Raw genomic sequence first — 14,619 nt, forward strand, 5'->3', positions numbered from 1 at the left:
GGGGGCGTTTAGTTGCTTCCCAAAGGCTGCCTTTGCCCCCGAGTGCAAAGTGTGCGGCATGCACCATGCTCTGGGCATACTCCAGCACTGTGTGAGGCTCTTGTGTCCTGTGCTGTGTCCTGTTGTGTGAGAAAGTACGCCTGGACTTCGAGGTGGAAAGAGTGGAAAATCGTGCACAAAGCCAAGCTTGTGATGGAAGTTTGCTTGCAATTCAAAATGTTCTAGGTAGCGATTGTAGCTCGCTAAAAATTTCTGCCTGGGTCTAGTCTTGGTGCTTAATTGCTTCACACCATGTGGAAGGCCCTAAGAATGCTCAACAAGCACGTGGCTGTGTCGTCTGAAATGCTGGAAGAAATTTTGTCACAGCTGGTTCGGTTTGTACTGTTGCTGCTGGAGCCCATTCAATGTTTTACGTTCCCTGATTACAGTCCTTGCTGCTGTCCATGTTTGTTTTACGTTCCCTTGCTGCTGTCCATATTTAACGACGTGGGGTTGGCTGCTAGGTTTGCCTAAGCTTTGAAATGTCTCTGAAGGCTGCCAGCTCCATTTCCAGTTGTACACACCCTTGGCAAAGCTAAGCTTTTCGCAACCCTGGTGTTGTTCCCTGGCAGAGCATGAGCAACATGGGCTTCCTCATTGGCCGCCTGGACAATGGGGTCGACGGGCCCCGCATCAAGTCGACGCCTGGTCGCACCGTGCTCTCCCCACCACGCCAGCCGTCGGCCGTCGACATGTTTGTCTCGCAGAGGACCCACAGGTGAGGCTTTACGTGCAGTGTGGCAGCTTTATTGGCTTCAGCGATGGTTGTGGAGCTGTGTAGTGCCGCACGGTGGCTTGCCATGCCCCATATGCCACATGGCGGCTTTAGGTTCGAGCCATATCAAATGCCAGTGTTACATCATAGCTGCTCGTTTTTAGGTGTTCAGCAGAACGAGTGCCATCAGCGGCGGGAGCCCAGCCTTTACTGTTGTGATGTGTGATTTAGTTCATGCTTGGGCCACTGATGGCACACCGTGCTTTCACCACCAAACCATAGTGTGCAAAGGATAAAGTACATCATGACAGACGGGATATCGCTTTCGAAGCTGCAGGGGACAACCACAAAATGGACAGTATGCTTGTGTTGTCAACGACCTTCAGTTGTTAGCTTGCGCTTCATTCACACTGTATGTTCTTTGTTTTGGGGGTCATCCCCTGTAGTTTCAAAAGCGCTCTGCCCAACATCAAGCTTTAGTGAAATAATAAAGGGCCTCTTTTTTTCCGTGGGTACGAGTAGCGTCTGCATCCCACTGTTCGTCAGTGGATTGGTGTGCATTGGATACAACAATTACCACTGGCATTGCGTGATTGCAACCTGTGTTATTTTGTTGCCTTCTGCTAATTGTTTGCTGGTGATACGAAAGGGGGTTGACTATCAGCATGTGGTTTGAATGCAGCCAATTGCTGGCAGCACAGTAGCTTACAATTTCGAGAGGTGCGCCGACGAAAGGGCAGGTGTGGTCATCGTGTGACTTCAAACGTCTAGCCGAAAGGGCACCTTATTTCCTTTCTGCGTCTAAGTTGGACATGATAGGAGGATGTGCGCTACATTGGATAGCCTATTGCCGACCCCCTCCCCGTGTTTTTTTATGTGCCCCTGAAACAATACACCAACTGCTTTGTTTGATTAGCGAGGAAACCACACCACAAGTGGTACACTGCTTTGGGGGACTGTGTTGTAAGCGGAGTGCAGCACAAACATTGTGGTTTAGGGAAAGTGTGCTGCACATTTCATGCGGTCCTGCGTAAGGTGTTACGTTATAAATGGTCTCCCCCATTCACTGATGCATTAGCAGGAAGCTGAGCGTTAGGCAAGGTACTCTTTTTCTGACATTTTATTTGGTTTCTTTGTGCGTAGTAACAATTGCATCTGACCCATCGTGTTGACTCGGTAGCTATGGTGATGTGCTGCTGAGCCCAAGGACGCGGGTGCGATCCTGGACGTGGTGGCTGCTTTTCAGGTGCAAGAGGAAAGTGGAAACGCTCTTGTGTAGAGATTTAGTTGCACCAAAACAGAACCGAGCGGACGCTTTTTCCCTAGTACGGAATCTCTAAATTACAAACACCTTGAATAAGGTGGCGACCATGCACAAGGGCCATACCTCAAGGAAATTAAAAAAAGAAAACAGATGGATAGCCCAAACATAACTGAGTGGAGCCAGGTGGTCGAAATCAATCCGGAGCCCTCCACCTCAGTGCACCTCATAGCCGGGGCGTAGCTTTGGCGCATTAAGCCTCCCCCCAAAAATCAACAATCCACCAATTCAACAATTCAGCAAAAATTCACCTGACTGGGAAACGGAACGGGTGGGTGCAGGCGTCCCCCGTCGACCATCCCGGACGACGTGTCGGACACCATGGAGGAGCTCATCTCGCTGGCCGACGAGCAGCACCACCAGCACCAGCAGCAGCAGCAGCAGCAGCGGACCGTGGTCCATTGCAGCCCCCCGGTTCAGCAGCACCAGCAGCAGCAGCAGCACGGGGCTCGCCGTGCCCTGCTGACCTCCCAGCAGCAGCAGGTGTTGCGCCAGCAGCACACCGTGTCGGCCGCCTCTGCGCCCTTTGACCTGCTGGGCCCCAAGTTCGACCAGATATCGCTCTCCTCCAGCCTCGACCCCATGGACTTCACGTGGGTCTCCTCCGCCTCCTTCACGAGAGAGCCTCTGTTTGCCGCTACTTTCTAGCACGCTTATTCAATACACACCAGTTTCAAAGCTCCCTCATTGACCCCAAATGTATCAAAAGCTGGTCTGTGGTTGGCCCCCTGCGATGGGGTAACCACGGGGCAAGTTCCTGTCGTTTGTCAACAGAAAGTTGACGTAGCACTCAAGGGATTGCGGCTGCCGTAAGTCGTAAAATGAGAACCAAAGTGAACATTACCTATATTAGCGTTTCCAAATCCAAAAAGCAAGCTTTATTTTTTTTATTGTGTTGTTACGAGTAAATGTTTGCAAAGTTTGTTTTTGCCCGCTAGGTGCCTTGCCTGTACACTGGCCCCTCGCCTTTAACAAAGCAGGAGGGCCCGTGCTGCCCAGAGTCTAAAGTGGAGTTTGGCGACTGGTGTATACATTGAAGAACTTTGTCTTAAGAATGAGGGAGAACTGTCTCGTGGAGTCTATACTTAATGAACAGCAAGTCTTCACCTTAAAGGAGTACTGACACGAAATTTCAAAGCTGAGATAACTATGTAAAACGCTTCCTTTTTATCAGGAGATATCTGCCAGCAAGTTTCAACAGCAACCGTTCAGCGAAACATATTTAAAATCCATTTTAATCTTCGCCCGCACGAGAAAGCCCAGAGCGGGCCGACGTGACATCATCTGCTACGTGCCCCAAACTGCCGACGTCGGGGCTCCTGTGACGAAGCTGACGCGCTGGCTGTGGTTGGCGCGCGCTGCTCGGGCGTGTGTACACATCATGGTTTTGGGACTGACGTCATGCTGCCCGGGCCTGTGGGGACGGCGAAGACCTCGGCCGGTCTGGCCACGCACGTGCGCTCGCTCGCGCGCGCTTCCAGAGAGGCAGCGATACGGCAAGAATGGTGACGCCATGTGATACATGCTGTCATGGCGGCCGCTCGGCGTTTTTTTGTCGAAAGCGAAACTGGCACGAATAAACGACGCCGTAAATGAATGTTTACGCTGCGCTCGACCGTCTAATCTGTCATTCTATGATTAGTGGGCTGGTAGGCACGCATAGCAGCGAAAAAAACGTAACATAAAAATTTCGTGTCAGTACTCCTTTAAGTGCCATGCCAGCATGGAAAAGCACTCTGCAGAAATCTCTAGGACTTTCTTGTAATTAGGGCTCATATACCGCATTTACTTGAATCTAACGTGCACCTTTTTGCGGGAAAGTATGTCCCAAAATCAGATGTGCGTTACAGTCGAGTACGACTCAAAACTGCGGCGCCGTGTCGCCACCGACGTTTATGGCTGCTTGACGACTGAATGCATAGCCAGCATTTCGTAGTTGGTGCATGTTTGCCTTTGTTGTCTGCGTAGTCCTTTTTTTTCTTGCGTTCCTCTGTTCTTTTGCCATGGAATTTCCCACTGCAAATACATGGCAGACACCACGATGCAGCGTTCAAGAAGAAAGTAATCTTGCGCGCGGAAAGCGATGGAAATCGGGCTGTGTCACGCGCGTTCAGTCTCCGGAGACTTGTGTGCGGGACTGGTGGAAGCAGAAAGAGAAAATTTTCGCAAACAAGGTGACACGGAAAGGGTTCCACGGGCCAAAAAGGGGCGATATCCCCAAATAGAAGACCCACGGTACGTGCAGCAGCAGTGAGTGGCTCAGAGACCCATAGCGACAGAGTTGCCGGGGCGGTGCTGCCCCGGACCATCGTTGTGGTGCCCGCCTTGCCAGGAATAACCGGCACATTTCATTTCGTTCCACCTTTCCAATAAACCTTACTTGTTCCAAGTGAGAAAAAGTTGAATTTTTGTATTAAATAATGAAAGTCTATTGCTCGTTACAATCAAGGACATAGCGTTTTTTTTTCTTCAGACCGTGAAAAACGGGTGCGCGTTACAATCGAGGGCGCGTTACATTTGAGTGAATACGGTATTGCACCTCATGAGTTACGTGACCATGGCAGCTACCTGCCTCCAACTCGGCATAACCATAAGCTGGACATTGACCTGAAAGCACGATTTCACCTTCAGTGCGGGCTGCATTAGGAGACATTGCAGAACAGTTGAGGAAGTCAAAGAAATGCAGTCGGAATTGAAATTTAACGAACATAGGCCACTGCACTAGTGCGAGGGATTGTTGGTTTGCACAGATTTGTAGGCACGAAGCCGTTTCCTGTAGAAGACACCTGATGCGGTCCAGTTGGTGTGTATTGCTCGGACGTCTCCCGTGTGCTTAGGGTGGCTGTTGATGTGTGTCGCTCATGTGGCCAAGCTGGCGGGTGTCCCCTCCCCTTGCAGCACGGAGGTGACCAAGGTGCCCACCTTCTCCTCCCGTCAGCACCACCAGGAGAGTCGTCCTTCAGCCCCGGTCTTCGAGCAGGTGGGCTCTCTTTCGCTGGGCCCTTTGCTGCTCCTCACTGTTGATTAATTATTAGTAATTAATTAGAATTAGAAATTAAGACGAAGAAATGGACGTGGGCAGGGCATGTAGTGCGAAGGCAAGATAACCGTTGGTCATTAAGGGTAACAGAGTGGATCCCTAGAGAAGGCAAGCGTGGCAGGAGAGTCAGATGGGCAGAGGAGATGAAGAAGTTTGCGGGGATAAATTGGTCGCAGTTGGCACAAGACTGGGATAATTGGAGAGTAATAGGCTGGTGATGATGATAGTTCATTAGGGGTGCTTGAACGCAGCCAATATCAGCAGTTGTACCCAGGTTTTCCTGCTCTGCTGTCAAAAGGAAAGACATTCACCAATGAAACGAGTGCAGCTGTTCGGGTGCTTAGCTTCAAGGGCTGGCCGCAGCTTTTGTGGGCACTGTGTTCAGTCATTGACGTCAAATGGCTTGCACAAAGCAACATGTACATATATTGTAGAGGCACAAAGCACTGCAAAAGAAAACGCTGTGAGCATGGACAGCAGCCAGTCCACTGTGAAAGCTATGAGGGCGGCCGCCGACTGTAAGAGAAGGAGAAAAAAGCGGGGAGCTTGGGCTGGGGGAATAAACATGGCATCGTAGCAGTCAGTTGCAGTTTCATCCCAATACATTGAGAGAAGAAAGCAGGGAAGCAGACCTAAGGCAGGGCGGCGTTTATTCCGGCGGTCTTTTCCAAGCAGCCAGCAGAACCAACGAACTCCGATGATGATTAAGATTGCGCGAGGCCAGGGATACGATGACGACACCAAACGATGCGTGAGTGAGACGATGCTCATGATGGCGTGTTTGGACACAATAGAGAGAATGACCACTCAAGCAATCAGTGTAAAGACAGCGCTCACAATATCTATTCACGCACCTCATTAGCCGCACACCTGTTCTGGCTCTCCCGTGCCCTTTGTCGGCGCATGACCCCTGCCAACATCATCGCAGGCAGTGACGCAGACTGACGCCCGGCCACCCCTGGCCCGACCACGGACGAGGGGCTTTGTGCCAACCACGGCGACCACCCCAGTGGGTGGGGGAGGTGGAGGAGGGAGTGTGCGCGTTGCCTCGCGCTTCACGGACACGGTCCTGCTGACACGGGATGACACCGTGCCCAAGGTGATCAATACGTGCCCACTCTTTGAGGAGAGGGGTCATGGGAGCCCCAGATTCATTTAATAGAGATTATGTGGGTGTGCGAAAATGTTTGCTCTTGCTTTTGAGTCGGCTTCTTCACATGCTAGAAGCCGATTCAGATGTTAGAAACATTAGAATATAGGAAAGAATTCCAATATTCAGTTTGGATTCCATTGAATAGCACAGTTCAAAAACTCGCAAATGTTTTCGAATTATTCCAGGGCTTGAAGACACAAATGGATGCTTGTTCCAACTGGCTGGGGTATACCTAATTGAAAACGAGTACGACCGTGCCAAAACACGCAAAGTATACACTTAGCAACCAGTTGAAACCAGTTGGGCGTCAGATATCTTTTTTTAATTGAAGGAATTGTACCAATAATGGCTGGTGAGAGTATTGTCAACTCACATGGCACTACTACTAAGTGTTAAGGGGGGACGCGGCTTTCAACTTCGGAAAAATGACCAAAACATCGTTTTTTTGAAACCCACATATTCGGCTTCTATGTTTCCTATTCTGTGCGTCTGCAAAGTTTTTACGCTGAAAAGCGTCGCAAAGTGGCATAAAAAAATACTTTTGTCAGGCGCGGCGACAAACTATCAGCACAAAAGGGCGAAAAAACGGCAATTTTCGGAGCGCTCTATCTCCGCAACGGTGCCACCGGGCGCGGCCATTTTGATATGGTTAGATCGGCCGAGCGATCGTCTTTCCCGTTCCGCTCGTCTCTTTTATCTTCGTTCATTCACAAACGCACAAACGGCAGAAAAGAAACGACGCACAAACGAAGCTAGAAATAGATGCTGAAGCGCTATTGGTCCTCCGGTCGGGGCACAGAACAGCGACCCTCCTGATTGGATGTCGCGGGCGCAACGCAAGATGGCGGCCGCCTGAGCTGCGTAGCGAGCGGATTGAGTTCATTTTCGCCGCTTCGCTCGGCCGAGTTTCTGTTCAATCTGTGGTATTCAACACGGACGTTATCGCGATGGGAATGCCAGAGATAACGAGCCAGATTACGGGAAGTTGTGGGGCTCGAAAGGCGGAGGTCATCGAACGTTTCGTGGTGCGCGTGACTCTACCGTCGCCAGACCCCGGAGGGTGACGCGGTGTGCGCGCTTGCGATAGCGGTTCGTGAAGTGAACTTTTAGTCGGATTTGCGATGTTTACACGCTTAGTTATTGCTGTGTTTTGACTGTGGGCTCGCTAGCCTTGAGAAAGAAACGGTCGACGCGTCAAACGCTGCGGCGCGCATGGCATAGCCGACGCGCATTGGAGCATCACATGACTGGGCAACCGGTTACGATTTAACGCCAGTAGTTGTAATTAATGCCTGCGACGTTAGTTTTAATCTTAAAAGCGACCTGACCAGCCATATCAGGTATAATCAAAGCTCGATATGTCGCGGTAAGCGTGCGCTGCGATGCGCGCGAGCCATATCGCCTTTCTTGCGCAACGTTTCCCGTGCACTTGTAATTTTCATGCAAACAGGTTTTGAGTTAGTAATATCATGCAAACAGGTTTTGAGTTAGTAATATAGGAATAAAAATATGCTCTCTGCGTTAAAAATGTACGTTACTGTGGCAGCATTTAACAGTGATTTTTTTAGGGAAATTATTGATACCATTGCTCAGGGCATACTAGCTGTGCTGCGAGAAATATTTGATGCCTTGAATGTCAAAAGTAGTAAAAAAAATATGCTCTTGCATTGAAGTTGGGAGTTATGCAGAATACTCTACCAAGCTTCAAAGTAGCTCATTTTCAACCTTGTGGTATGCAAACTTTTGGCAATGAACACCTGCACTATGAGTACTAAGTTGCTGTGCCAGGCAAGAAAAACATGAAAAAAAAGCCAAAAATGTTCAAATTTAAGTTAAAAAAATGCTTAACTTGTTGCCATGGTGACAACACTGCAAAAGGAGGTTGTCCAGTGCGATACAGCCAACCAACTAACCTACTTTGCATTGAAAGCCCATTGAAACCCATCTCCCCTCCGTTTGGTTTGCAAAGGGGGGTATGTACTCTTCACGGAGGAGCTGAAAATGATGTTTTCTGGAAAGAGAAAGGCTGAAAAGGCACTCCAATTTCAAGGCAAGGCCTTCCAGAAGCCCCATGTTCAAAAAGACATGAAAGGCTACAACTGTGACGACTTTTGATATGTGAAACCTATGTTGCAACTTCGGAAGCCGTTTTCTCAAAACAGTTTTTTTTGCCACCTGTGTCGCTTGTCCCAGGGATTTCTTCGTGACCGCTGGGTCTATTTTGATTCCGTTCCTTGCATTACATTCCTTGATGAACTGTTCAGGTCGTGACACTTTTAGTTTTCCAGATTTGTTTTTTGTGATTTTTTTATTCAAATAATCGTTCACAGTTGACATGCCTGTTGCACATTAACCTCTAAAAAAATGAAAACTAAAAAACATTGTGTTGTAAAAAAAAAATTCTAAAACTGTCACGACCTCGTCCATTCATTTGGGAATGCAAAGCACTTCGAACAAGTTTTCTATCGTGTTTTATAAGCCGCTCAAGCTCGGTACAAGCGGAACAGAAAGAAAATTTCATACATAAAAAAGTTATCAAAATATTAACTTCAAATTTTTATGGTATTATCACAGAAGCATTTCCAGTTGCTGTGCCAATTTTCATCAAAATCCACAAAGAAATAAAAAAGTTGATTTTGAAAGCCACGTCCCCCCTTAAGTGGTTGAAAGCACCACACCAGATGAAGTTTCCTAGAAAGTATCATCCGAAATATTGTTAAACACAGCAGGCTAGCTTAGTGTTTGTTTCATGCCACAGGAACATATTGCGCACGTTCAAATGAAAATTTCTCTACCAGCTTACTGAAGCATGCTCAAGAAATGCAGATTTCAGTGTAATAAAGTTTCATAAATATTTGTTTCTATATCGTAAGCCAAAATCGCAATTTATCAATAGCACCGCTTACAAATAAGCGCTCTCCGTATTAACAGGGGTTGCTTTTTACTTGGACCTTGACATGCCCACAATATTCCATTTCAACATAGGTACCAGCCCAGCACTTCCAGTGTGATGCAGAACGTTATTGAAACATGTTGATATGTCATGCCCCACCTCTAGACAGATCTAAAAGATACCAAACCGCTTTTACTAATGAGAGGAATGTCACAAAGTGAGCTAAGGGAACATTCTACTATAAAGAGTCACAGGTCTTGGAAGAAAATATTCGCCTTTCTGGAGCTCGAACGCAGGGCGTTTGTTCAGAATCCTGCCATTCTACACCCCAAGGTACTGAGGCAGAACAGTGGAGTGCTTTGAACAGTTGCGTAGGAGAATAGAAGGACATGTTCAAGCGAAGCAGTAGATGATGCGGACTGTGCACAGGAAATGCTGCGATTGTACCCACAAGGGAATGAAATCTCGCCACACACCCTTAGGGACAAAGTTGGCCTCCCTTCATAGCGTGTGTATGTGCAGTGAAGCACCCTTTACAGGGTTGCTAGCTCAAGTAGTGGACAGAATGCAGCTCTTGTAGCATTCCATACATAACTGCTTCTGTTAAAAGGACCAGGGTGTTGGGAATGTGTGTAGTGCTACAAGGCCGAACTCCAAGCTTGCTGTTTAGTTCACTAGAGTTTCAACAGGTACTGTCAGCCTCCTCTGCATTTTTGATGACCCTGCATGGCCTCCTTTTGAAGGAAGATATTAGTGCGGATACATGCAGTTTAAACTGAGGAAAAAAGTTGCAGCTGTATATGTTGAACTGTAAGAGATTTTGCAGTTATGGATTAAATTCACGCATTTCTCACATCTGCCCTCTTCCATGCTCGATACCCCCTTGTCAGAGACTGCGCATTCCCAGCAGCATTGCCTCGTACTGATGGAAGCATCTGTGAGCCCCGTGGTGTTGACAAAGGCCAGCCCCTGCTGCACTAACTGCTCATAAGCCAGCCCTGCCCTTTCCAACACCTGTTTATCCATTTGTGTGTGCATGTGCGTACGCAGTCTGGCAGCGTGCGCCGCCCCTCCGGCAACCTGGGCGGGGTTCCCCAGCAGCAGCAGCAGCAGCAGATGTCCAGTATCCAGCAGAGTGGCGAGGGTGTGCTGCTGCAGCAGCAGCAGTCCCCCCAGGTGGCCGTGGGTGGCGGCGGGGGCGGCAGCGTGCGGCGTTCGGTGCGCCCCTGCAAGCCGGCCAGCCACTCGTACGGGGTGTCCCCCTTCATGGCCGGCACCAGCAGCAGCAGCAGCCACCGCATGATGATGGCCACCACCTCCTCTTCCCGGTGAGCGGGGCCCCCCCTCTCCCACTTCCCATGGAGGTGTGGAGCCGTGGGTGGTTGATGGGGCACCTGGTTCCTTCCTTATACACGCATGAGTGCACTTTGTCTGTGAAATCGGCGAGGCTCAGTTTGAAGCTGCCACTAGGAGGCACTACGTGTGTTGTTCGAGGTCAGAGCAGGTGCGCCTCAGGAGGACAGCACCTCCTCCCTACTCTGCTGATAAAGCCTGCGTGCATGGCTTCCTGAAGGCAGCAGATTCGAGGCCACCCATCGTGGACACGTCCACGTCCACCTGTCCGTCACGTGCAAATAGGTGGTCAGGGGCACACTGCAGGAGCGATTGGGCACAAGCAGAACGAGTCTGGCGGAAGGTGTAGGCTGTGGGCATTCCCAGGAGGATTGTGTGTGGCCTATGTTCAAACGGGAGAATGTTGCCATAGCTTTGAGTTCCTCTCTCCCGATTTCTTTCCCCATTCTAAAGCAAAAGGTTTCTTCTTTCAATTTTCTGTAGGAAGGGAAGATGTTTACTGTATCGTTTGTCTGTTTATCGTTGTTTTCAGCCGTGCACTTCGTGTGAAATGGCTGCTTCATTTCACATCTCATTCGCTACGATGCACATCTGTTCTTATAATGTGTCACCGAGCACGGCGAGTGTTCACAAGTGATTTGAGGATTGGTGCCGATGACAGCACCGTCAAGTGGCGGAAGCTAAACAGAGTGTGCAAATTTTCTTGCAGTTGCAGCAGAATAGGTTATGCGAGTATGACAGACATTTGGGCGAATGGTTTCCTTCTGTGCTTGGGAACACCTGTCCCAGTGATCATCTAGGGTCTTCTCCTATAATGAGCCCATTCCAAGGCTTGGTTATCTTTTTTTTTTTCTTTTTTGCTTGCTGTTCTAAATGGTTGTGGACAACTGCTAGTAAAGGACTCTAAAGGACTGTGTCTGTAGTGATCCAAAAGAGAAAGTGCTTCAACTCGGCAGCCGTCCTCTCTTCTAGGGGTGTGAGCTTGTGCGCACGAGTGGACAGCCAGCTCTGAAGCTGCTTTATCTCTTCCTCTTCCTTTTCTCTCTCTTCCACAGCACCATCTCGGATGCTGCAAGCACCGTGGAGCACACCCGGGTGAAGGAGGTGAGTGCGAGTTATTGACGGCCCCTGGCGTTCTTGGCTGACGGGAGGGAAGGCCTTGGGCATGTGCCATTGGCCGTGTACCCATTGCAATGCAGTTGGTATCAGTAGTGTGAAAGGGAACTAGAGAGATGCTGCGTCGTAGCTCAGGGGTCTGCGTTAGGGGAGTGGCCCTGAGCCAGTCATTTTGACTTGATGGGCTCGCTGGTTTATCAGTCTGCGATTGTTCCATCTGGGTAGATCACAAGTTCTGCAAAGGAGGACTGCTGTTAAGAGTCCAATGACGGAAAAAATACCGAACCGAGTCTCGTAGTTCTGGGCTGATCCAGACGTGAATGTTGAGAAGACCACATGAGGACCCAGAGTGCTTTTTTTTCCCCTGCTCAGGTCTTGCTGAGTGGCACATCCCCTCATGCGGTGCAGCCAAGGGTGCTTCATGTGTTGGGTGAAGGCAGAAACATAACTGCGTGTGCGTTCTTCACACTAGGGAGGGTTTCAAGGCATAGTTGGTGCTCCCAGTGTGTGCCTGACTGCCCGGTGTTCGAGTGTGCAGTGCAGGGGTGTAGTGCGAGTGTTAGTTTATTCACAACGGTGCCAACTTGAGCGGGCATTTCTGTGCATCCGCAGTGCTGCTGGGGTTCCCCCTACCACTTCCGTTGAGAATGCTAATTGGGGGGCAGAAATTTGGAATGTACTTGACCCGGGGGCCTTTTGAGCAGAGTGAAGGGGTTTCAGCTAGGTCTCTCCATTCCTGCACGGCAGTGACACTGACCTGTGGTCGTTCCATCGTTCTGCGGCTGGGTTGCAGATGCAGCCCTTCCCGCAGCCCGTGCCTCAGCAGGCAACCTGGCGTGTTCGACCCGGGGGGACCGAGACCCGTTACCGACAGCAGCAGCTGCAGCAGCAGCAACAGCAAGTGTCTTACGCCAGCAGGTGCCCCCTTTTTTTCCCTTTCTACTGGAAACCACAGGTCTCGCCTATTGTTGGTGCCGTTCTACCTAACAATTGCAGGTTCTGTTCTGTTGATCCTTAAGGTCCCACTGGCCTTTGATTCCTGGTCATAGGGCTACAGCGTAACGTTGGTTTGAGTTTTCAGGAGGAACTAGTCACGCATTGATGGCACTGGTGGAGGATTTGTTTGATACCCCACTACCTGTGGGATAATTGTCACCGGGCCAGTTTCCCAAATCTCAGCCGAATGGTAATGGCCAGACACGTGCTATTTCTGTGCCAACCAGGGCGATTGTGTTGTGGTCCTGTGATGAGGGAGCATGCTAAAGTTGAACACTGATAATAGGACTTCCAGTGTACTGCGTGAAAGGCAGAGCTCTTTGGAGGCAGTTACGGAACTCTGCCTCAAAAAATGGCTCACACCTGCACTCCACTTCCTTTGGATTGTGGGTACGGTACGGTGGCACCACTGTGGCTACTGTACACACTATCTAAAATACATACTAATTATGCAAACAGAATTTCACGTTAACCTTTATTTTAGGGGGCGTAATTGTTCGTTTTGCATTGCTTTCTTGGCTCTTGTGTATTATGTTGCGATTCTTTTTGCATCTACACAACTGCCTCCCAGCAATTTATACATGGCCACGTCTGCTTCAGCCTGGGGTTTTGTAAATTTGCAGTCGTTGCTAGACCCGCAGCACATTGGATGCCAAAGCTAATCTAGTTTCTGATCTAGCGTGCGTAACACTCTCAAAGCAAATCTTTAACTTTTTTTACTGTTGCAAGACAGGTGACGATGCGCAGCAGATGACATTGCACTGTTATGGCTGCTGGATCGCACGTTGGCTAGAAAAAAAGCTGAATATGTTTGATTTTACAAAATCATAACTTTTTCCGCAATAAAAAGGTTTGTTCAATGCAATTTGTCAAGAACATATGCCGAGAGCTCCGGTTTGAATCTTGAACAGAGCAGAGAGATTCATGGGACCACGGCATGTTGGAGAGTTGGGACACGTCGCACAGCAGTGCAGTGGTGAACCACGTTTTTTAGTTCACTTTACCACCAACAGACAGTGCCACTGTACGAAAAATCCGAAGCAGCGGACCAATCATAGGGCCGCTTTTTGATGCATAGGGCCTATGGAGAGTTCCGCAACTCCTATATTGAGTAACTCTGGAGAAAGCATCGTATGACCGGGATACGAGTAAATGCTGCCCTAGTAAGATGGTCTCAGGCATATGTGGGCTAAGAACCTATTTAAACTACTATATTTGGTGCGTTTCCATGTAATTTGCGAACCACTAGAGGGGGTGAGACAGCTGTGCATACTGCGCAGTTTTGATACAAATTTGTTTTTGTGCACCAGGCTGCTCCAAAAGCTTGAAAATTGCAAAAATTGCGCCAAACTGCTCCAAAACGGTCTGAGAGCCAAGGATTTTAATGCTCCCGTCAGTTTTAGTGGGGAAAAAAGCTTACTGACGGCATAATTTTCCAGCACCCCCAAGGTGACGCTGTTTGTAAAGGTTTAATTTATTGATCATTCCATAAAAAAAAACCTGCTTAAAATTGTCCCCGAGGTAGTTTATTTTTCGAAAGTCACAATGCCAGGTTGCACATGTTATATATATTCTGTGCGTTTTTAAAATTTTCCCATTGAAAACCATTGCAAAGTCCTGTAGAAAAAATGCTTAGGTGTACTGAGGCATCAAACCGCTTGTGCAATTTGATGAAAAAACGGCAATTTTTGGAGCGCCGTATCTCCGGAACGACATTACTGGGCACCGCCACCTTGGTGTGATGAAGATATGAAAACATGGCCGCCGGGCGAAGCAGTTCCGTGTGGTTCAGGCAGAGCGCTCTTTGCCAATTTCTACCTTGGTTTTAGTTATGGAGGTGGCTGGGTTTACGTTTAGTCGTTTGATCGGTTGCTGGAAGGGGCGCGACTCAAAAGACGGGAGCTCATCAAAAACAACATGGCGCCCGCGAATTCGCCGTGTTTCGGCCTTGAGTGTGAGGCCGGTACGTGCTTGAAGTAAAATTTCGGACTCA

General features: G+C 49.0%; 1 protein-coding gene across 1 annotated transcript in view; it reads left to right on the forward strand.

Moving 5' to 3' along the window:
* The window catches only part of LOC144165804 (uncharacterized), a 55,123-nt gene that overhangs the window by 26,289 nt on the left and 14,215 nt on the right, over positions 1-14,619 (forward strand). The window contains exons 12-18 of the mRNA XM_077695584.1: positions 612-757; positions 2,357-2,668; positions 4,974-5,055; positions 6,044-6,214; positions 10,212-10,489; positions 11,570-11,618; positions 12,424-12,548. Coding sequence (XP_077551710.1) covers positions 612-757; positions 2,357-2,668; positions 4,974-5,055; positions 6,044-6,214; positions 10,212-10,489; positions 11,570-11,618; positions 12,424-12,548 — 1,163 coding nt within the window. The remainder of the gene's footprint in view (positions 1-611; positions 758-2,356; positions 2,669-4,973; positions 5,056-6,043; positions 6,215-10,211; positions 10,490-11,569; positions 11,619-12,423; positions 12,549-14,619) is intronic.

Source organism: Haemaphysalis longicornis, unplaced genomic scaffold, assembly GCF_048455015.1.
Source record: "Haemaphysalis longicornis isolate Haplotype H1 unplaced genomic scaffold, Haemaphysalis longicornis Haplotype H1 scaffold_15, whole genome shotgun sequence".
Classification (NCBI taxonomy): Eukaryota; Metazoa; Arthropoda; class Arachnida; order Ixodida; family Ixodidae; genus Haemaphysalis; species Haemaphysalis longicornis.